This window comes from Hemicordylus capensis, chromosome 1 (assembly GCF_027244095.1).
Source record: "Hemicordylus capensis ecotype Gifberg chromosome 1, rHemCap1.1.pri, whole genome shotgun sequence".
In the NCBI taxonomy this organism is placed as follows: domain Eukaryota; kingdom Metazoa; phylum Chordata; class Lepidosauria; order Squamata; family Cordylidae; genus Hemicordylus; species Hemicordylus capensis.
The window spans coordinates 216,211,211-216,230,193 of NC_069657.1; the positions used below are offsets into that span (position 1 = coordinate 216,211,211).

At 41.4% G+C, this 18,983-nt stretch overlaps 1 protein-coding gene across 2 annotated transcripts in view; it reads right to left on the minus strand.

The window, feature by feature from the left end:
* Positions 1-4,659: 4,659 nt before the first annotated feature.
* Positions 4,660-18,983, minus strand: part of STK17B (serine/threonine kinase 17b) — a 30,881-nt gene continuing 16,557 nt past the window's right edge. For both annotated transcript variants that reach the window (XM_053284475.1, XM_053284476.1), the window contains exons 4-8: positions 14,984-15,128; positions 12,610-12,736; positions 11,736-11,784; positions 8,610-8,789; positions 4,660-6,955 (exon numbers count right to left, since the gene is read on the minus strand). In XM_053284475.1, the coding sequence (XP_053140450.1) occupies positions 6,673-6,955; positions 8,610-8,789; positions 11,736-11,784; positions 12,610-12,736; positions 14,984-15,128 (784 nt within the window). In that variant the 3' untranslated portion in view covers positions 4,660-6,672. The remainder of the gene's footprint in view (positions 6,956-8,609; positions 8,790-11,735; positions 11,785-12,609; positions 12,737-14,983; positions 15,129-18,983) is intronic.

Below are 18,983 nucleotides of genomic sequence, written 5' to 3' on the forward strand. Positions count from 1 at the left end.
AGGTTATCCCTAATGCTCCAGCTGACATAGGTGAAAGCAACCACCCTCCCTGCTTGTAGCAATTATTTTATCTTGTGTTGGCCTATTCCCACGTCTGTCCATCCTTCTTACTGTTCTTTAAGTAAGTAAGGTGTGCCGTCAGATCGATTTCGATTCCTGGTGCCCACAGAGCCCTGAGGTTTTCTTTGGTAGAATACAGGAGGGGTTTACCATTGCCTCCCCCCGCACAGTATGAGATGATGCCTTTCTGCATCTTCCTATATCACTGCTGCCCAATATAGGTGTTTCCCATAGTCTGAGAAACATACCAGTGGGGATTCGAACGGGCAACCTTCTGCTTTTTAGTCAAACATTTCCCTGTCGTGCCACTTATCCACCATTAATTCCTTTTTTGTTTGCTTAGCCCCTAGCTGCAGTTTAGTTTCCTTCTACTGTTACTATTGCTTCCCTATACAGTCTGCCATGATTTCAGTGCAGGTCATAACCCCTAGGACACTCTGAAAGGCCCAAGCCCATGTTTCATCTAATGGATTGAAGCTTTTCATCTAATGGATTGAAGGTGGGTCTTCCTTATACTGGAAGCATCCATTTCTTTGGATGAATAGTAATATGAACTGATAAACACATTTTCATATTAATATACATCCAGAGAAATGGATTAATCCGGTACCAGGAAGACTCATCTTCAATCCATTAGATGGAAAGCTTCAATCCATTAGAGCAAGTTATACATGGGGCAATAAAACTTTGGCATTTCTGTGGGGGCAGATTTGTCTTAATGAACAAAACAAGTTGTTCTAGTAAGAACTAACCAGCCTACTTTCCTTTCACTGTCTCCACAACTGGACTAAATTTGGTTCAAACCAAGGTCCACAAGTTAGATCTCTTGCGCCTCAAATGTTCATGCATCCGCCATCTTGAATTGGGGTGGATGACATCATCACAAACTATGCCATTGAGGTGTCCCTACAGCTGCAGTAAATGTGGTTCAAATCAGTTAAGTGGTTCACAAGTTAGCTCACTTGTGCCTCAGACGTTTACGCATCTGCCATCTTGAATCGGCATGGATGACATCATCACAAGCTATGCCATTGAGTTGTCCATGTGTGTAATTCACAGCAACTGAACCCAATTTGGTTCAGATTGGTTAAGACAGTCCACAAATTAGCTGGCTTGCACCTCACATGTTCACGTGGCTTCCATCTTGAACTGAAGGGGATGACATCATCACACACCATGCCATTAGGTGTTATGAGCACCCCAAAATACTAATACGTATATAGAATATAGGCCTGAGTCTGATTTCATTTTATATTAAGAGTTCAATTAGATCTGGCTGGGTAATGCCTGGTAAATGGTTTGTAGAGGCAGGGGAAATCTAGCATTGGTTATCAGCATCTGTGGAAACTCACTGAGACAATGGGTCAGGCTTAATTACCAGTCTCATACTGCTGAAATTAACCTGTTGTCCAGTAACAGGATGCTTCTGCCTTAAGTCAAATGTGTTGATTAACTCACACATGTGCCCCTTTTGATGTTACTTTGAATATTCCTTTGTTATAAATACACACTAGACAGAGGTACACAAGAAATAATGTAATTGCTGTCTCACACAAAATAGAACTAAATCTCTCACTAACTCCTGACTTTTAACACCTTTTGGGAAGGGATCCATTTGCAACTCAGAGATGCAGATTTGCTTGGGGCAATGTCCCCTCCTCAAGATAGCAGCTAATGGAAGATGAGATTAAGATCTCTCTGAACTGACCAAATATCCTGAGCTAATTTTTGGTAATTAAAAGACAATATTCAGAGGATAGCAGGGGGAAAAAAACACCTTTTGTGATCCAGAAGACTCAAATGGACATCAAAGGATGGAACCACTATAAGAAGGAGTCTCTGGACATGGCAAATTAGCTATCTTTTGCCTACAACAAAAGCTGCTCACACGCATCCCAGAGTTTGCTGCTAAGCCGCGGGGCAGAAGCAGGAACTCTGTCCATGGACAGGAACTGTCTGTGACTTCTACTGCGCAGTGAGAAGTCAAGACTTTCCCCCAGCCATGGTGCTTGGTTAAGACAGTTCACAAATTAGCTGGCTTGCGCCTCACATGTTCATGTGGCTGCCATCTTGAACTGAAGGGGATGACATCATCACACACCATGCCATTAGGGCATACCTATGTGTCCCTACAGCTGTAGCAAATTTGGTTCAAATCAGTTAAGCAGTTCACGAGTTAGCCCACTTGCACATCAAAAGTTTACATGTCCGCCATCTTTGATTAGGGTGGATGACATCATCACAGGCTATGCCACTGAGGTGTCCTTGTGTGTCACTCATTGCAACTGTGCCTAATTTGGTTTAAACTGGTTAGACAGTTCACAAATTAGCCCACTTGTGCCTCAGATGTTCACACAGCCTCCATCTTGAATTGGAGTGGATAACATCATCACACACCAATGCCATTTGGGTGTCCCTATGTGTCCCTACAGCTGTAGCAAATTTGGTTCAATTCAGTTAGGTGGTTCACAAGTTAGCCCACTTGTGCCTCAGAAGTGTACATGTCCGCCATCTTGGATCAGGGTGGATATCACCACAAACTATGCAGTTAAGGTGTCCCTATGTGTTGCTACAACTGTACCCAATTTGGTTCATATTGGTCCAGGTGTTGTAAAGTTGATAGGGGAAGACACACAGATACACACACAGAAAGCTGGGTGATCTCATAAGCCTACTGGAAAGTAGGCTAAAAACATATCTGCTGCCCCTCAGTTGCTGAACTGAATTGAAATCTGGGCCAACTACTGTGTTTCTGAGTTGGAAGTCTCCAAAACAAGGTGAGAGCATCATTCCTGTATTTTTAATTACTTGTCTAAAATCACAGAGATTAATGAGAGACCACCAGACTCTGTCTTCAAGATCAGAGTCCGGTCATTAAGAAACAAGTCACTTGGGCTGCTGCTGTTTTTATATTCATAAGGGTTTTTCCAGGCTTGTGTGTATGCACATATACGTGAAAGCAGGTTTTGCCAAAGTGCATTTAATACAGTAACAGTGCTCAGAAAGTGTACAATTGGCTTCTTGATAAGACATGTTCAGATTTCAGCGTAGTGTACTTGTAACGCCTATTTGACAGAAATCACTGCCTTGCTATGAAGATAGTGCTGACTCCTAAAATTCCATCAGATGCATTGGTGTGTTTTGAATACAGTATTTTAGAAATATTTGTATGTTCAAGAACATATATGATTTTTTATTTGTGGAAAGAGTGTTATGGAAAATCTGCCCTATTATTTACTGAGTTTCCCTCTCTACAAGGTGAGGTTTAAATACCTAGTGAAGTGTGCCATCAAGTCAATTTCAACTCCTGGTGACCACAGAGCCCTGTGGTTTTCTTTTGGAAGAATACAGAAAGGGTTTACCATTGCCTCCTCCCAAGGAGTATGAGATGATGCCTTTCTGCATCTTCCTATATTGCTGCTGCCCAATATAGGCATTTCCCATAGTCTGGGAAACATACCAGCGGGGATTCAAACCAGCAGCCTAATATTAACATTGATCAATTCAACCAAATGTCAACATTATGCTATCTAACATGGATAAACACATATCAAAAAAGATGGTTTTATTTTCATTTACGGCAATACATGTTTGGCAGACTGTTTTTGTTAAAAACATGCATGTGTTAATAAGGCTGTTTTCAGGACAAATGGACATGTATCTGTTTTAGTTTGTTTGGCAAAGCCTATAATTTTATTAAGATTTCTGGTCTAAAGCAGGAGTGGGCAACCAGTGTTCTAATTTTTTTCATCTGTGTGCAGAATGAGTTTTGTTCTGGGCGACAGTATCAAGACAGTGTGTGCACACATGCATTCAGAGTGGGGCCTTCCTGATTCAACCTGAGCAGGATCTAAAATTAACTGAGCGCACATCAAAAAGAGGGTGTGCGCACATGAGCACACCTTAGAAGAAACACTTTGGGCAACCTTGACTCTCTCTTCATTGAAGCGCTTGGGCAATGAATGATTAAAGTTGCATTAGTGCAAGAAGATCACATAGTTGTGTGAAGTCCCAGGGCTTTTAGGAACTGTGTTGGACACCTTGTTACACTAGCACAAACATATTTGAACTAGCACACTAGTCCCAAATGCAAGCTCCAGACTTGGCACAACTAGCTAGTGCAGCAGGCTTGCACTAGGACAACATGTTTGCACTAGCGCTTTGTTAGGTTTGCTGTCAGTGTCTAGAAATTTTGCACAGCTCCTGTCTCTTATGTGGGCTATAGCTGATCTTATCCAAAGCATTTGGGTGTACAGCTTCTGTCCTGAGTGGATGCTGTTTCTGGCCAGCTCTTGTCAAAAGTGTGAATGGAGAAAAGTAACTGCAAGGCATTTGTTCCACTCTGTTGGAGAAAGTGCTGCAAAGGACTGTGCTTCCCCTGCACCTTCTCAGATGTCACTCCCATTTCTCTTTAAGGGGCTTCTCCAGCTCTGGGGATACGGGCAGCACTGCATGGCGGCGGCGAGTGGTGGGAACCATTGCCTTCATGCAGAGCCACGTATTTGGAGCAGAGTATTTCCACAGGCCTGCTATTTACCAATAACCTACAACCATTTCCAGCTGCTCACAACAGTCCAATAATATCGAACACAAAAAGAATTCTGAGAACAACTATAATTCCAATAAAATTATATACAAACTCATAGGATAAACCAATAAGAAACCTTACAAAATTAAAAATATTCAAAAATGTCAAATTTAGGATTGTCAGATTCAAGTTACATCCTGAATTTACATATATACAAATGTTTACAAAATCTGAAGAGTTTGTTGACTCGAGACAAAAAAACAACTTGTTCAAAATTTTAAGAAGTTGTAAGACTAGAGGAAAGGAGTAAGAAATGTAAACATTTTTAAGAATACCACAATGGAAACATACTTATTCTACAATAAACTGTTTTATAAAGTGCTGGTAAAATCATTACTGTGGCATACTGTTTAACTTTCACTTTTCTTTCATATTAAAAATTTATGCAACACAATCTTCTGTTTTAAAATGTTAAAAATTAAACACTTTATCAAATTAGAAAGCAGTAAATTTTTTGAAACCCCTTCCCATATACATTTTTAACTGATCACCAGAAGAACTTTTAATATGGCTTCAATACTGAAATTCGACACAATTTCTGAATGTGGGCTTGAACCTGCACAACCTTGATCGTAAATGTATGCCCCAGGGCCTTCTGCTCATAATGCCAGCCTTCCTTCATCGCTTGTGAGATAGGGTGTGCCATTCACTTACCAACCAAATTCCAAGGAGTGAGCATTCTCTTAGTTTAGGAGTGAGCATTCACTAAGTTTGTGAAAGCATAGATTCTCTCCCACTATACTATTTCTCACAGCACTCATGCAGATGAAGAGGAAACAGCACATACAATATATGGCTGTTAGTATTTAGCAATTGAATCTGTTGATCTTAGCCAACAGAGACATGGTTGTACTAAGACAGAAATATTTGTAATTTTGAGGGGGGGGGAAGGATAATCTGAAGAAGCCAACTTCAGATGCAGATGATAAATTACAACTGCTTCTTTGCAGCCAACACATCTAATACTGCATGCTTTTGTGGGAGATCTCATTCAACAAAACTACTGAATCAACTGTGTGATTATATGAGCAGCAGCCTTCAGACTTAAACCTCACAAAATTTAACCTGCCCATAAGAGGTATATAGTACTGCAGATTCTTCTGCCAGCATGGACACCACACCTCTTCATATGAAGATAGCAAAGGGCATTTTCACAGAGGATACTAAAGGTGTCTGAACCTCTTGCACATTTGTGCACACATACAGAAAGCGGAAGGTGTTAAGACTGAATGTTCAATGCAGATACAGTATTATTTATATTAGACCTGGGGAATGCAAACCTTGATTTAAGTGCCATGCACGAAATGGTCTAAGGCTGCAATCCTGTGGACACTTACTTGTGAATAAGTCCCATTGAGTCCAGTGAGCTTACTTTCGAGTAAACACGCACAGGTCTAAGTTACCAGTCAAGAAACTAGTCGAAGCATATGAGCCTCACTGGACTTCCAAGTGGACACACAAGCTCAAAGAGCTCTACTGTAGTACAGCTATGTGCTGAAAAGTCATTAATGTTCATCTTTTCAACAAGAAGATGAAAGCATGAGACTATATCACAAGAATAGAAAAGGTCCCCATTTCTCTGTTTGGCAAAGTTCTTATAGCTTTTTGCAAAGTTCTTGTATGTATATGTATTATTAGATAACTCTTTGGCTTCGAACATGGTGATGATGTACAACTGGGTTGTGTGTGTGTTAACATTCAAAAGAACCCTTTTCTGAGTTTGCCTATTTAAAAACACACCAAAACCCATTTTTGGACTAAAACATAAGAAGTGCAAATATACTCAGCTACCTGTTTTCCTCCAAGGACAAGCAACTTCAAGTGCTGACTCCAGGTTCCCAGGAGTCAAACCCATTGCCAGCAACGGCTGCACAAAGAAGGGCCAGCTAACACAAAATCAACTGAAAGTGCGTTTTCAGGATAACCACAATGCAGGAGTGGACAAGCCAGAATCTTACAACATGTGCCACCAGAGCAGATTAGAATCCTAAATTCAGTTCAATCAACCTGCAGGAGTGCATGTGTTAACATACAAAGTCCGTTGTGAATTCTTGGGGATACTGCAAAGAATCATCAAAGCGGAACCGTTTGGAGACCATACTGCCGTCTTCTGGAATATTTTCTTTATCCTCTCGCTCACTGCACATTCCATTACACATAGGCCTATTATTATTTCTTTCCTCTGTGCACTTATTCATATGATCATGCGTTGCAGAAGAACTGGGGCTTTCTTCTGGGATGTACAACAGGAGGCTTTCTTGCTGTAGCCAAGAATGAGACAGACAGGCTTCTGCTGTTGGCCGCTCTCTTTAAAATAAAAACCAAAAGATATACGTTGAAGGTATTGAGCTTATTTGGAAACTGTAGCTGAGCCATTAAAGGGATGATTCATTGGCCACTTGGGCTATACCAAAATGGGCCTACATTCCTGGTCAGTAGCTAGATTTGCCACAGAGTCATTTGGGTGGGGGAGAGGACAAGCCCATCCACCCCCACCCCCACAACTAATCTCTTTCACAGCTTTCTTCCCTTGCAATTCTTGTAACACCCAGCCTCCTCACCCGTCATGCTCTCACCACCATTTTTGGCAAGGAAAAAGGAAGAGGGAGAACTGCAGACAAAAGCTTGTTCTGTCTAGTTTACGATTACTTGCCAGAAACAACTTTTCAGGCAGTGGGAAAGAGACTGCTACATGCATGTGAGCAAGCGACAAAGGCTGTTGGGCAGGCAGGATGAAAAGCATTTCCCCTCTGCTGTCATTTGGCCTCTTCTTCTTATGCTACAAGTACATTCTGGTGCATGTGGGCATACAGTTTATGCACATGCAAATTAGCCAGGACTAGGGCTATGAAACAGAAGCAAGATAAAAGGGGAAGCACCACCAGGACTCTTCAGTGCTTGGTTTTAAAAGTGCAAGACATTTTAGTTTGGGGAGGCTGAGTGAAAGGCTTTACAGCATGCGACCATGACACATGGGGCTGGTTCTCACGACCAAAAGCTGAACACAAGAAGCAACCAGCCAGACTCCAAGTCCTTTGTGCACTCCATAGAAACAGTTGTACATCAGCAAAATTTGAGGTAGGCGGGGGAAAACAATCCTGTGCTAGCTGAAGTTTGGGCAGGACAGGGTGGGAAATGCTTTCCTCCACCCTCAATAAAGTGTTGGGTACACGATGTGGGTTGGTTGCCACTTTCCTACTCAGATTGCAACTAAAATACAATCACTTCCTCCTCCTCCTACTTTGATTCTTGTCGACACACAGCCATTTCTCAGGAGCACGCATGGGGCTTGGAGTCCGGCTGGACGCTCCTCCTACCCAGCTGCTGGTTGGAATCAGTGCTCCCTCTAACAGGGATTCCCAGGTGTTATTGACTACAACTCCCAGAATCCACAAAGGCCATTGCAGCTGGGGATGCTGGGAGTTGTAGTCAACAGCATCTGGGAATCCCCGTTAGAGGGAACAGTGGTTGGAAGAGTCAGCTTATGGTGTCACTAGGCCAGTTATGTAGCTTTTACCTACTTAAACTCTGGTCCTCTGTCTCAGAGGGACACATGGAATATCATACCCAACACCAAGTCAGATTTTGTCAGGAGATTCTAAGGCTAGGCAGAGAAGTTGTGGGGAAAAGGTAAGCAAGGCATACTAAGGCTCCATTCAAACATAAGGGGAAAACTAGGGTTTCCATTATGTCCTAAAATCTCAACAAAACTCCAGACTCTAAGGAGTTGGGATTTTTTCTTTTTTTAAGTGGCACTGGACCATCTGGTTTGCCTAGGTATGAGACTGTTTGCTTACAGCATAGCAAAAGAATTGAGGGACTAAATAAAATGTTATCTAAATTGAGCATAGTATTTTCATATGACTAAGTCCCCAGCTTATTATTCTACACATTTATATTTTAATTACACACAGAGATTCTGTTCAGTTCAAGGTTCCCTCCCCACAAATCACCTACTTACTCAGGATTTTTAACAAGTAGCTTTTGAATGAAGTCTCTGGCCAATGATGAAATAGAAGCAAACGTTTCTTCTGAATAATCTACATTCACTTGAGAAATATTGAGGTATGTTTCTTGTTTATCTGCTCCCACAAATGGAGATTCATGTGTAAGCAGCATATATGAGATTATTCCTACGCTCCTGAAATTAGAGAAAATACAGTGGTTGTCTTTCCATTCTTGTATTAAATCTAAAAATTTCTTGTTTTTAAATCACAGGAGCCAATATAACTTTTTCTATTTCATTTTGCAGTTTGTTTCATTCAGGTTCTGCAGAAAGCCATTTTGGGTATGCTGCGGTTGTTCAGATAGTCAAATTACATGCATGACACAGTAAAGTACATTTTCCTCCTGAAGCATTAAATGGTTTCACTGCCATTTTTCACACCAGCCAACAGAAATCAAATCAGTGCCTTATTATAAGTATATCATTCAAAAGTATACATCAAAAGGCCACTGGCAAACAACTTGCTTGTTACCAATCTTAACGAACTCGGCACGGCACGTGCAGGCGGAGGGGGCGACAGGAGGAGCTAATTAATCAGGCCCAGCCCGTGAGGTCCCTGCACAGGTGCAGAACCCATTTCCTTATGGTTACAACGGATCGCTATCCAGATCCCTGGCAGGCATGGGTCATGCTAAGTCTAGCAACCAAATTCTGCCGGATGCCGAGCCATCAAAACAACTTGAAGAGCACCTCAACACCATAGGGGCCAGCCAATTACAAAAAGCAACATTACTGGGAACAGCCTATATTCTGTGATGATATCTATAATAATAACAGCAACAACATTGACAATAAAATTCAGCCATCCCAGGTCCTTGGGAAGGACTTGATGTCTGGATAAAACAAACCAGTCAATAACACCTGTCTGACTGTGTGAAGAAGAGGAAGAAGAAGAAGAAATAATAATAATTATCTATCTGACCCCAATCCACAAGTCCCTCAACTGCAATAAAATGGTTTCTTGGTTTGCTTGGAGAACATCAAACAAATTTTACAAGCGTTGGTCTTGTGCTCCTCATCCAAACACAGGAGGCACAGGTTATGCCAATCGAAAGTTGGCAACTTTGCACTGCAATCAACGCATCTCTTAAAATATTTCTTTTTGGTCATCAAAGGAGAAATGCAGCTCTGAACGCAGAACCAGGAGACTCGTGAAAAATATAGTCAAACTCTCTCTCTCACACACACACACACACACACCCTTGAAGAAAAACACGCCAAGACTTGGAGCATTCCACCCCACCCCCCATTCCCACCAATGCAGCAGTGCTGGCAGTTGGAAAGGAAATGAGGAATGTGACTCTCTAGCTGCCCTTTTCAACAGTAGTGTAGGAGCACGAGGGGTGGAGCTAGAGGGTCACACAGAGCTTTTGAAATCCTTCCGAGGTGGCTGCTGCGCGAACACACTACCCATTCACATTACCCAATACCAACTTGATCACATCAAGGATTAAATGCGGACAGCGCCCTAAGCACACTCTACTGGACTTCTGGATTTCACTCTAGACATTACATGTATGATGCTCGAAATGAGCAGGCTTCTCATGAGGAGAAAGCCTGTTAGAGGCCCATGAAAATGCACTAAACGTGGAACCTGTACTTGCTGGGAGCTCCCTGTGTGCCTTAGAGTTCTCCTGGAACTCTAGATCAAACTGCACAGCACACACATTTAACAGAAATTTTAAGTCTATTTTGACAACAAGTGAAGCAAGCTACAGGACAGAAATTTGGAAAGCTTGCATAGCTTTAGCTGCAGTGCTTTCATTTCTTTGAAAATGAATGAGGAAAATTCAAGTAGATCTAGCCAATGTTTTGGCTAGCGAATTCAAATACATCTAGCCAATGATTTTATTTCTAACCAATGTTGGAAAGTAATGAAAGTGAAGATGAATGACACAACACTATTATTTATTTATGCCAATAAATCCCTAATGCCCCAGGTTCTATAGTATCAGCTTTAAACATTACTTATAAACTGCTACTTGTTATTTTACTGGAGGTTGTTGACTTAATGGTCATTGAATGGCGAGATGTTTTTGACATATGAACTTAATGGGTCAGTTCAATGATCAACTAACTATAATTAGTTGGGATCAAAAACATGACCTTGGTTCAGATGAGACTGCATAATCTCTGTCCTCCCCAATGTGGAGCCATGTCATTTACTTCCTGGTTTCTTTAAACCACAGCCCGTAGCCTGTGCAAAGTTGGGAAAGGTGGTTCAACTCTGGCTTACACATCAAGATGTCAAACCAGCCTCCAAACTCTGTTTTCACATCCTGATTTATAAGCCAGAGTTAATCCACAGGTCCGTTTGCATGAGCTGCCATTGAAATAAACCACTATTCCCAGCTATATGAACAGAGGTGGGAAGGGAAGGGGGGAACACATGGGCCTGTTAGGATCAGAAATGCAACTGTAAGCCTACCTAGCTACAGGGAACGTTTGAAACAATCCAACGATTACACTGTGGCAAATATGTGTTCTCAAAAAATCTAGTTTCCAGGCCAGTAAAACTAGTCAAATCCAGAATGTGTTCTGTCATATGTGATAAAGGATATGCGTGTGTGTGTGGTGTGTGTATGGATGGAGAGAGATGTGATGTGCGTGTGTGGGTGGAGGGAGAGGGAGAGGGAGAGAAAGGGGGGAGGGAGAGGGAGAGAGGGGGGGAGGGAGAGGGGGGAGAGAGGGGAGGGAGGGGGGAGGGGAGAGAGAGGGAGAGAGCGCGCACGTGCACATATATCCTATATAATTAAAACCTTTAGGCCAATGTGGGCACAGAAACCTTATCTGCACAATTCTCTGTGATTCACCCAAGGCTACTAGTTTTATTCTTAATTATGTCATAAATAGTGTTAGGTAATGCAAGATCAGTAGTGAGTAAAAAAAAAAAAAACAGCAGTAAAAGACCCATCTTAACAATATCTCGTTTCCCAGGCCAGGGTCATGAACACCAAATAAAGAAACAAAAAGGATTTATAGGAAAAGCAGTTTTTGTAATATGCTTTGAAGCTGCAGTTGTCCTGGCTTAGGTTTGTGTCCCCACACCCTTGTCCGAAACCTCAGAAGAAGTGAGCTTACCATATATCTGTTGCTGTAGTAATAGGATCATAATTTAAGACTTCTGGTGCTGGGAGCAGCAAAAAAAAAAAAAAAAAAGAGACACATAGAATTCAAATATGTTCTCACATGCATTCACATCAGTTGACTGTGTATATTATTGTTAAATCATGTTTTTATGTTATTGCTATAATTTCCCACTGAACAATCCTTACTTCTGCTAAATAGCCATTTATCAAAACCTGCCTTTAATGTGTAAGATATATTGGTACAGGCCATGAATTTGTGGTTTTGCACATTACTGGCAGTTAAGAAATGTTAACTAGCATAACTAGTAATGAAGAGACACATTAAGAAATGTGTATGAATTTGTAGTAAATGCAGATCTCAGGAGGAGGGACCCCAAGCCAGTCCTCCTTTGCAACAGCTGCTGTAGTCACTGGACACAGTAGCAGCTGCAAAAGGCTGCTCCATTTTCTAATAGACTATGTCTGTGCCATGATAAAATTAGTGTAACAACTTTGTATCCATTTGGCATAATTGGCTTTCAACAATTTTGATTTTGTTAACCACCTTGTGCATGCTGATGAAATGCCAGGGTATACATGCATTAAAAGCAAATATTCCAGTGTTTAAAAATGCAAGATTGTCTCAAGGTAACTAGAGGCCCATTTACATTCTGGAGGTCAGTATATATGTATTCCTTTAAATGTCTGTAATTGAGGAGATCCATGTTTCCTGCCAGTGCTGCCAGCCAGAGAAAATGAACCTGGCCTTTAATGCAGGGTTACAAACCAACCCCATGAGTCCAGTCAGTGCTGTGTCGGGACTGATTACCCATCTGTGAAATGGATGGAACCAATCAAATTTTAAGAACCCATAACCAGTGACATACCTTGATATTCAGGGGTTCCAACAATTTCCCGTAGTTCACTGCAATTGCCAATCTTCCGAGACATTCCAAAATCAACAATCTTTATGTCACCAAGGGGACATATACCACTCAACAAAATATTCTGGGGCTACAGTGAAAAAACAAAATGTTTAGTTTATATACAATTCAAAGTATATCAAATATGTCATTTTGAGAAAAACCAATAGACCATTTATATGATACAATCCCTCTGACATCAGTAGGATTCCAATGTAGGTGGCTAGTGAATTAATTCTTTAGTAAATTATCAATAATAATAATAATTATCATCATCATCATCATTATTATTATTATTAGTAGTAGTAGTAGATGTCATCATCTCAAGGCAGGTCTAAGATTTGCCAAAATACATCAATATGTAACTTGCTGGAAATATCATCGTATTTTTAAAAAGCTTATGACAAGCCATAAATTGTGATGCCAGAACCTAAAGGGTATACTCATGGGTCAAATGGGCCATAACCCAAAATTTGGCTTAAAATAAGCCAAATCTGGCAACAGAATGACACATCCAATACAAACCTTTACCAAACTGGAACAACTGAGACTGAATTCTTGTTTCTTGAACAAACATGCCAATGTGGAGTTATTTTTTACTAATGTAAAAGGGTGAACACTACATGATAGGCAGCACATATAGCTGCAATATTGCTAAACACATGGACACTATTATTTTCAAGTAATAAGCTCTGCTTCCCAAAATGCACTTTCCCTTTCATAAATAGAAGGAAAGTCATTTCCATGAAGCTAGCATGGCTTGCCTCTTTGCATATTATGGGGCTATTCTCACGATCTGCAAAAATTGGGCTAGGAGAGCCTAGTCCGATTTTTGCAGATCATGAGAACCACCAGGCTCGGCTGCGAGCCCGGTGGTTCTCGAGTGGGTAACCCGCTCCTGTAGCCCTCCCCATAGCCCAGGTTTGCGGAGTGAGCACTCCGCAAACCCGGGCTATCTGATCATGAGTAGCCGCGGTGCAGCTCTGTGCCACAGCTACTCGTGAGTAGATCCCTGGAGGGGAGGCAAAAGGCTGCCTCGCGGCTCCGGGGGTCTGCCCAGTATGCCCTGAATGCTCGCGCAGGGCATACTGGGGCTTCCGGGGGCCACGCGGCTCCTGAGCTCCCCAGCCCCCGCCGGCTCTGTCACAGAGCCGGCAATTGTGTGGGCGGCCGATCCGGCTGCCCAGGGCTCCGTCCGCGCCCGTGTGCAGGGAGAATGGGCTTAGCCCGCTCTACCCACTCACCGCCACAAACCGTGTCTCACTGATCGTGAGACCCGGTCCTATGTCCTTATAAAACAAAAACTTCTCCTTTTGCAGATACAGGCATTGTACTCCTCTGTTTCTAAAATTCCACCTGTAGAGGCACTGGTCACAAAAGCAGAGGAAGAAGGGAATCTAACAGATTAGAGGGACCCTTAGAGGGACCCTTGAGTTATGCAAGATTAAAAAAATAAAAAGGCCTCTTCCCACAAAAAACAAAGATCAAAACTGGCAGGGACCAATAATTGCACATTGGCAGCAGAAAGCTACATACAAGGACCAATTTTCACTCAGCTAATGGCGCAGGAGGGAAATAACTTGCCTAGGGAGCAAGAGGTTGCTGGTTCGAATCCCTGCTGCTATGTTTCCCAGACTATGGGAAAGATCTATATCGGGCAGCAGCGATTTAGGAAAATGCTGAAAGGCATCATCTCATACTGTGTGGGAGGAGGCTATGGTAAACCCCTCCAGTATTCTACCAAAGACAACCACAGGACTCTGTGATCTCTACTCCTGACCTTGTGCATTATTAACACAGAGATCATTTTAGGGCGTGGAAACATGTTGAGGGTGGGTGGTGGGTAGGGAATGCAGGGCATAAAAGAAAGTTATCCTTTTTGCTCGCTCTCTCTTCTTTGAGAATGAAATGCAGCAAAGATGGTAAACAGAAAGTACATACACCATGCGGGGAGGGGGAAATGTGGGTCAGTTTACATGGCTTATCCTTATAGGCAGGAGAGTTCTTATGCAACTACTGTATTACCAATTTGTTTTCCTTATCAGAGATAATTTGATCACTATATTTTACACAATGACAGTTACTACATACAGAATAATGTCCAGTTTACTGTTGTAAGAGACTTCTGTCAAGGACTGCTACAATTACAATTTTTTTTTAAATGCCTGCTTTAGTTCCATCTAAGCTAAGAATAAAATGACACCAGGCAACACTGAGCATTTCAGCAGTTATGCCAATTCTCTTCATTTATAGAGCTGCTTTACCCCATAATTTTTTAAAGAGCATCAATGCAAGTGAAGACACGAAGACAGAGTTCAGTATTCATATGCAATATTACCTTTAAGTCAAGATGCACAATATTGTTCTGATGCAAGTGATAAACACCTTCGAGTATTTGCCGTATAAGTCTAATAATATCAGTTTCATCTATGGCTTCTTCTAGGTCAGGGAGACATAAGTTAAAGATTTCTCCTCCAGCAGCACTGAAAAACACCACACACACAATTTTAAGCATGTTACTCAAAAAATAAATGCCTGTGTTCTAGTTACAAAGATTAAACTCTAGTTATGAAATAAATAGTAGTTCTGTTGCCTTATAGGCTTGTTATTAACACATATTCAAGCAGTCTGAGGGGGAAAATGGGCCGGTTCAGAAAATACACCAAACTGGTCATCGTAGATCTATGGGGGGAGAACATGGACATGCAAGTCTCCAGATGCCTAACTGCATGGGGGTGGGTTTTTTTTAATTCAGATGAATCAGCATGTAGGGGTGGTCCATCTGAATAAACGCCCCCAAAACATGAGATTAGGCGGGGAGAAGTCCACCCATATTCCTCTTCATCATGTTTACAACAGCAGGTTCATAGTCTCAACTAAACTGACTCTTGATCTTTGACAATGAAGGAGGAAAAAGGGAAATAATAATGGATTTGGGGTTTTCTTTCCCTGCATAGGAGGAAATTCCTGCAAGGGAAACAACAACAAAAAAAGCAATAAGGAAGTAAAATGGAAGAAGAGGCATTAGATTCAGCAAAACCATATGCAAGCTTCTCATTTATGAGGTCAGTTAAACATCATCTCTTTCCAGAACCCCAGCAGATCCCAGAAAAAAAACAAAAATAAAGCTTAGTGGAAACTGATCTCTCAGCACAGCATGTTACTGAGGACTGCAAAGGAAATGGATATTTAATTTCTAAAATAACCAAATAGCCTTCCAAATGAACTAGATCAATAGTAAACAAGCAATGTTTCAGAAAATAAATGTATCTTGCCCAGCATTAAGATAGCTTCACCTTCTGTAGACTTTTTAGGAACAACCCCTTTTGAGTGAAAAAGGACACTTTGTCCTGGACCACATTTCTCCTAAGTGCCTAAAAAAAACAAAAACCTTTTAACTAATACAAAATGTTCATTCACCACAACCTTTCCAGAAATCCTAAAAATGCAGCCCTTGTAGTTTCTGGAATGCATTTTGATTTTGGCACTCCAGTCACATACCTTCCCCAAAGCAATCATATTTAGTTATATTTAACACACGCACTTTTGGAAACAAGAGGAAAACAAAGTATATGCCAGAGCCACAGACAATGGATCAACACACTTTTACTGCTGTAACGTTTGTTTTCTGCCATCACATCCAAATATTCCCACATACACACCCAAGTCCTTCCATGCATTGTGATTGTGCAATTTCTTCATCTAACTTTAGTTCGTGCTATGGGGATGTGTGTGATCACATGTACTCAAAAATGGGAAAGGATGCCTTTCTATAGATCAACATCTATCCACAGTTTGGATAGATGTTTTATACTCTATTATACTCCAAGCAAGTTTAAGCTCAGAATAACTCTTAACCTAAAACATAGCCATCAGCCAATTTCTAAAGGCACACTTTATCTCAACATAGTCAAACCTTGTAGAAGGGACAGACACAACATAAGCTCCACTTTCAGGGCTCATGATGCAAAAGCAGCAGTGGCCAGGATATTCTTGCATAGGTGTGGAGGCTGCTTCAAACCCCTCCTTTGTGTAAACGCAAAACACACCCTTCATGTGACCAGCTAGTCCAATGTTTTCAAATGGAGCAGTCTTGGACTATGTAAACTTTAATGTGCTTGAACAAAGTCTCTGGAGAAAAACAGGGATATTCTCTTTTTTTTGGTGGGATGAATGTCTACAGTTTACTATGTCTCCCTATGGTTCATAGAGTCCAATTCCCCGCTGCCCTAACATCAATCCCAAATCAATCTTCAGAAAGGCATGCAGGAACACTTGGGAGGGGAGACAGAAGGAGAACAGTCGAGAGTTCTGTTGCTTGGCACAGGAGTGCCTCAAAAAGGACTTGGAGCAGAGGGCTCATAAAGCCTCATCCAACAACCTTGTCTACTCAGCAACCCATTTCAGTATACTATGCATATAAGTAAAAGGTATGTGAATGGGAGTCATGCTGTACATACTGAAGATATTAAGCTATGGTCAGTCCTCACAAGCATGCATCAGTATGCAGGATACATAGGTTCATCTGCCAAATCCAGCAAGAGTGACACAGGAAGGTTATCATCCTCTGCAGCAGAGATCAAACTACCAAAAGTGTCCATTGGAACCCTCTAGAAATGCAAGACCCTGGAGAAATAGTAGAAAGAAGAAACTCTCTCTTTTGGCACCCTCCCCCCGCCCCCCGCTTTTCTGACAAAGCCCTGTGACAAAAATGCTACTATAGACTCACTGGGAAGCTGATTATAATCATAGCTTGGTTTTATACCACAGCATCCCTTTTATAATGCAAGGTGGTGGTTCTTTTTCTAAAGTACGAATCACACGCAAGAACAAGAGGCTACCGTAAAACAAAAAGTTACATTTATCGTAGAAAAATCTAGTTTGCAGTTAATGAAGAACTTATTAAAGGTTGCAGAGCTGGAAATAGCATTTAAGTGGAAATGTACAGATGAGCCAAAACTGAACATTTGAATAGCAAGAACCAAACATTGTAATGGAACTGGTCAAGCTGACATTTTAAAAAAAGGTGCAAGGATGACAGTTCTTTTAACAACTTTTGGAGAAAAGAGTCTTTATTCAGGAAAGAGACATGCATCCAAAAAGTTACTCTGAATTTGAATCTTGTTGGATCTGATCTGCAGTTATTTTTTTAAATAATAAAATAAAGCGAATTAGAAGGTCAAATACTCAAACGTATCTTGCAGAATTACGCACTGAGAAGATTACTATGAAAAACAACCAATTTAACACTGCACAAAGTACAAGCTGAGCTGGCTAATCTGTAAGGTAATATAAAAGGCTGCATTCAGAAAGTTTGCATGGCACTTTATACAGTGATGGATGAAAAAGGAGATGAGGGCAAAGCCAAAACACAGCAGAGGAAAGGAATAGGCTTCTTGATAAAGTTTACCAATCCCAAATAAAAGTTTCACTAACAAACAGCTTATTTACATGATCAGCTGACATCCACACTTTAACTTACAGGAGCATATACTCTCAGAGATGAGGAACAGTGCCAGATTATTTGTAGGGCAAGGACTGTACCTGGAATGAAGCTGTGGGGACATATACCAGACCAGGCAGGATTAATTTTGGAGAGGAGAACAAGGGATGGGTATCCAGCCAGAATAATTATTCCTTAGAATGATGCACAAAGCAATAGGTAGCCACCTCATGAACGGATAATGCAGAGATATCTTTCAAATACACACTGATGTGTGATCTAGGATGGGGAAGGAAGGGTGGGGTGTGTGTGTGCTAAAATATGAAATATGATTATTGTCTGTGTAAAAAATGGGTGCAGATCAGGAGCTTTTGAAACAACCTTAGCTATCTTTGATCACACTAAACAAATTTGCTCCGTTAAAGGGTCTTCTTAAAAGCAATATCTTCTTAAAAGCAATAGTACCTGTCTTGAGCATGCACAGTTGATCATACCCATACTGATGAGCTCCAGCCAGGGGAAAAATAGCTCAGAAGGAAGAGAGGCTGGGATACTTCACATGATTAGGCCTGTTCTCACAACAGGAAGCTGTGAAAGCTCCTGATTTGTAGTCTGTCAGCAAAAACCAGGGTGCAAAAGGGGGGCGTGATCATGTGGAAGCAGGGATCAAGAAACATTGGTTCAGTTCACCAACCAAAATATTTTACTCATCAAGATGGTTGGTACATTACTCATCAGGATTTTTTTTCACTTGTCACAGACCAAAGTAGACTAGTGGATTTCCTGAGCCCTGTGTGGAAGGTGGGTACAGGCTCCAAAAGTGTTTACTTTACCCTTGATCATTCATTCATTCAATTTATATACTGCCCTTCCTAAAGTGGCTCAGGGTGATTTA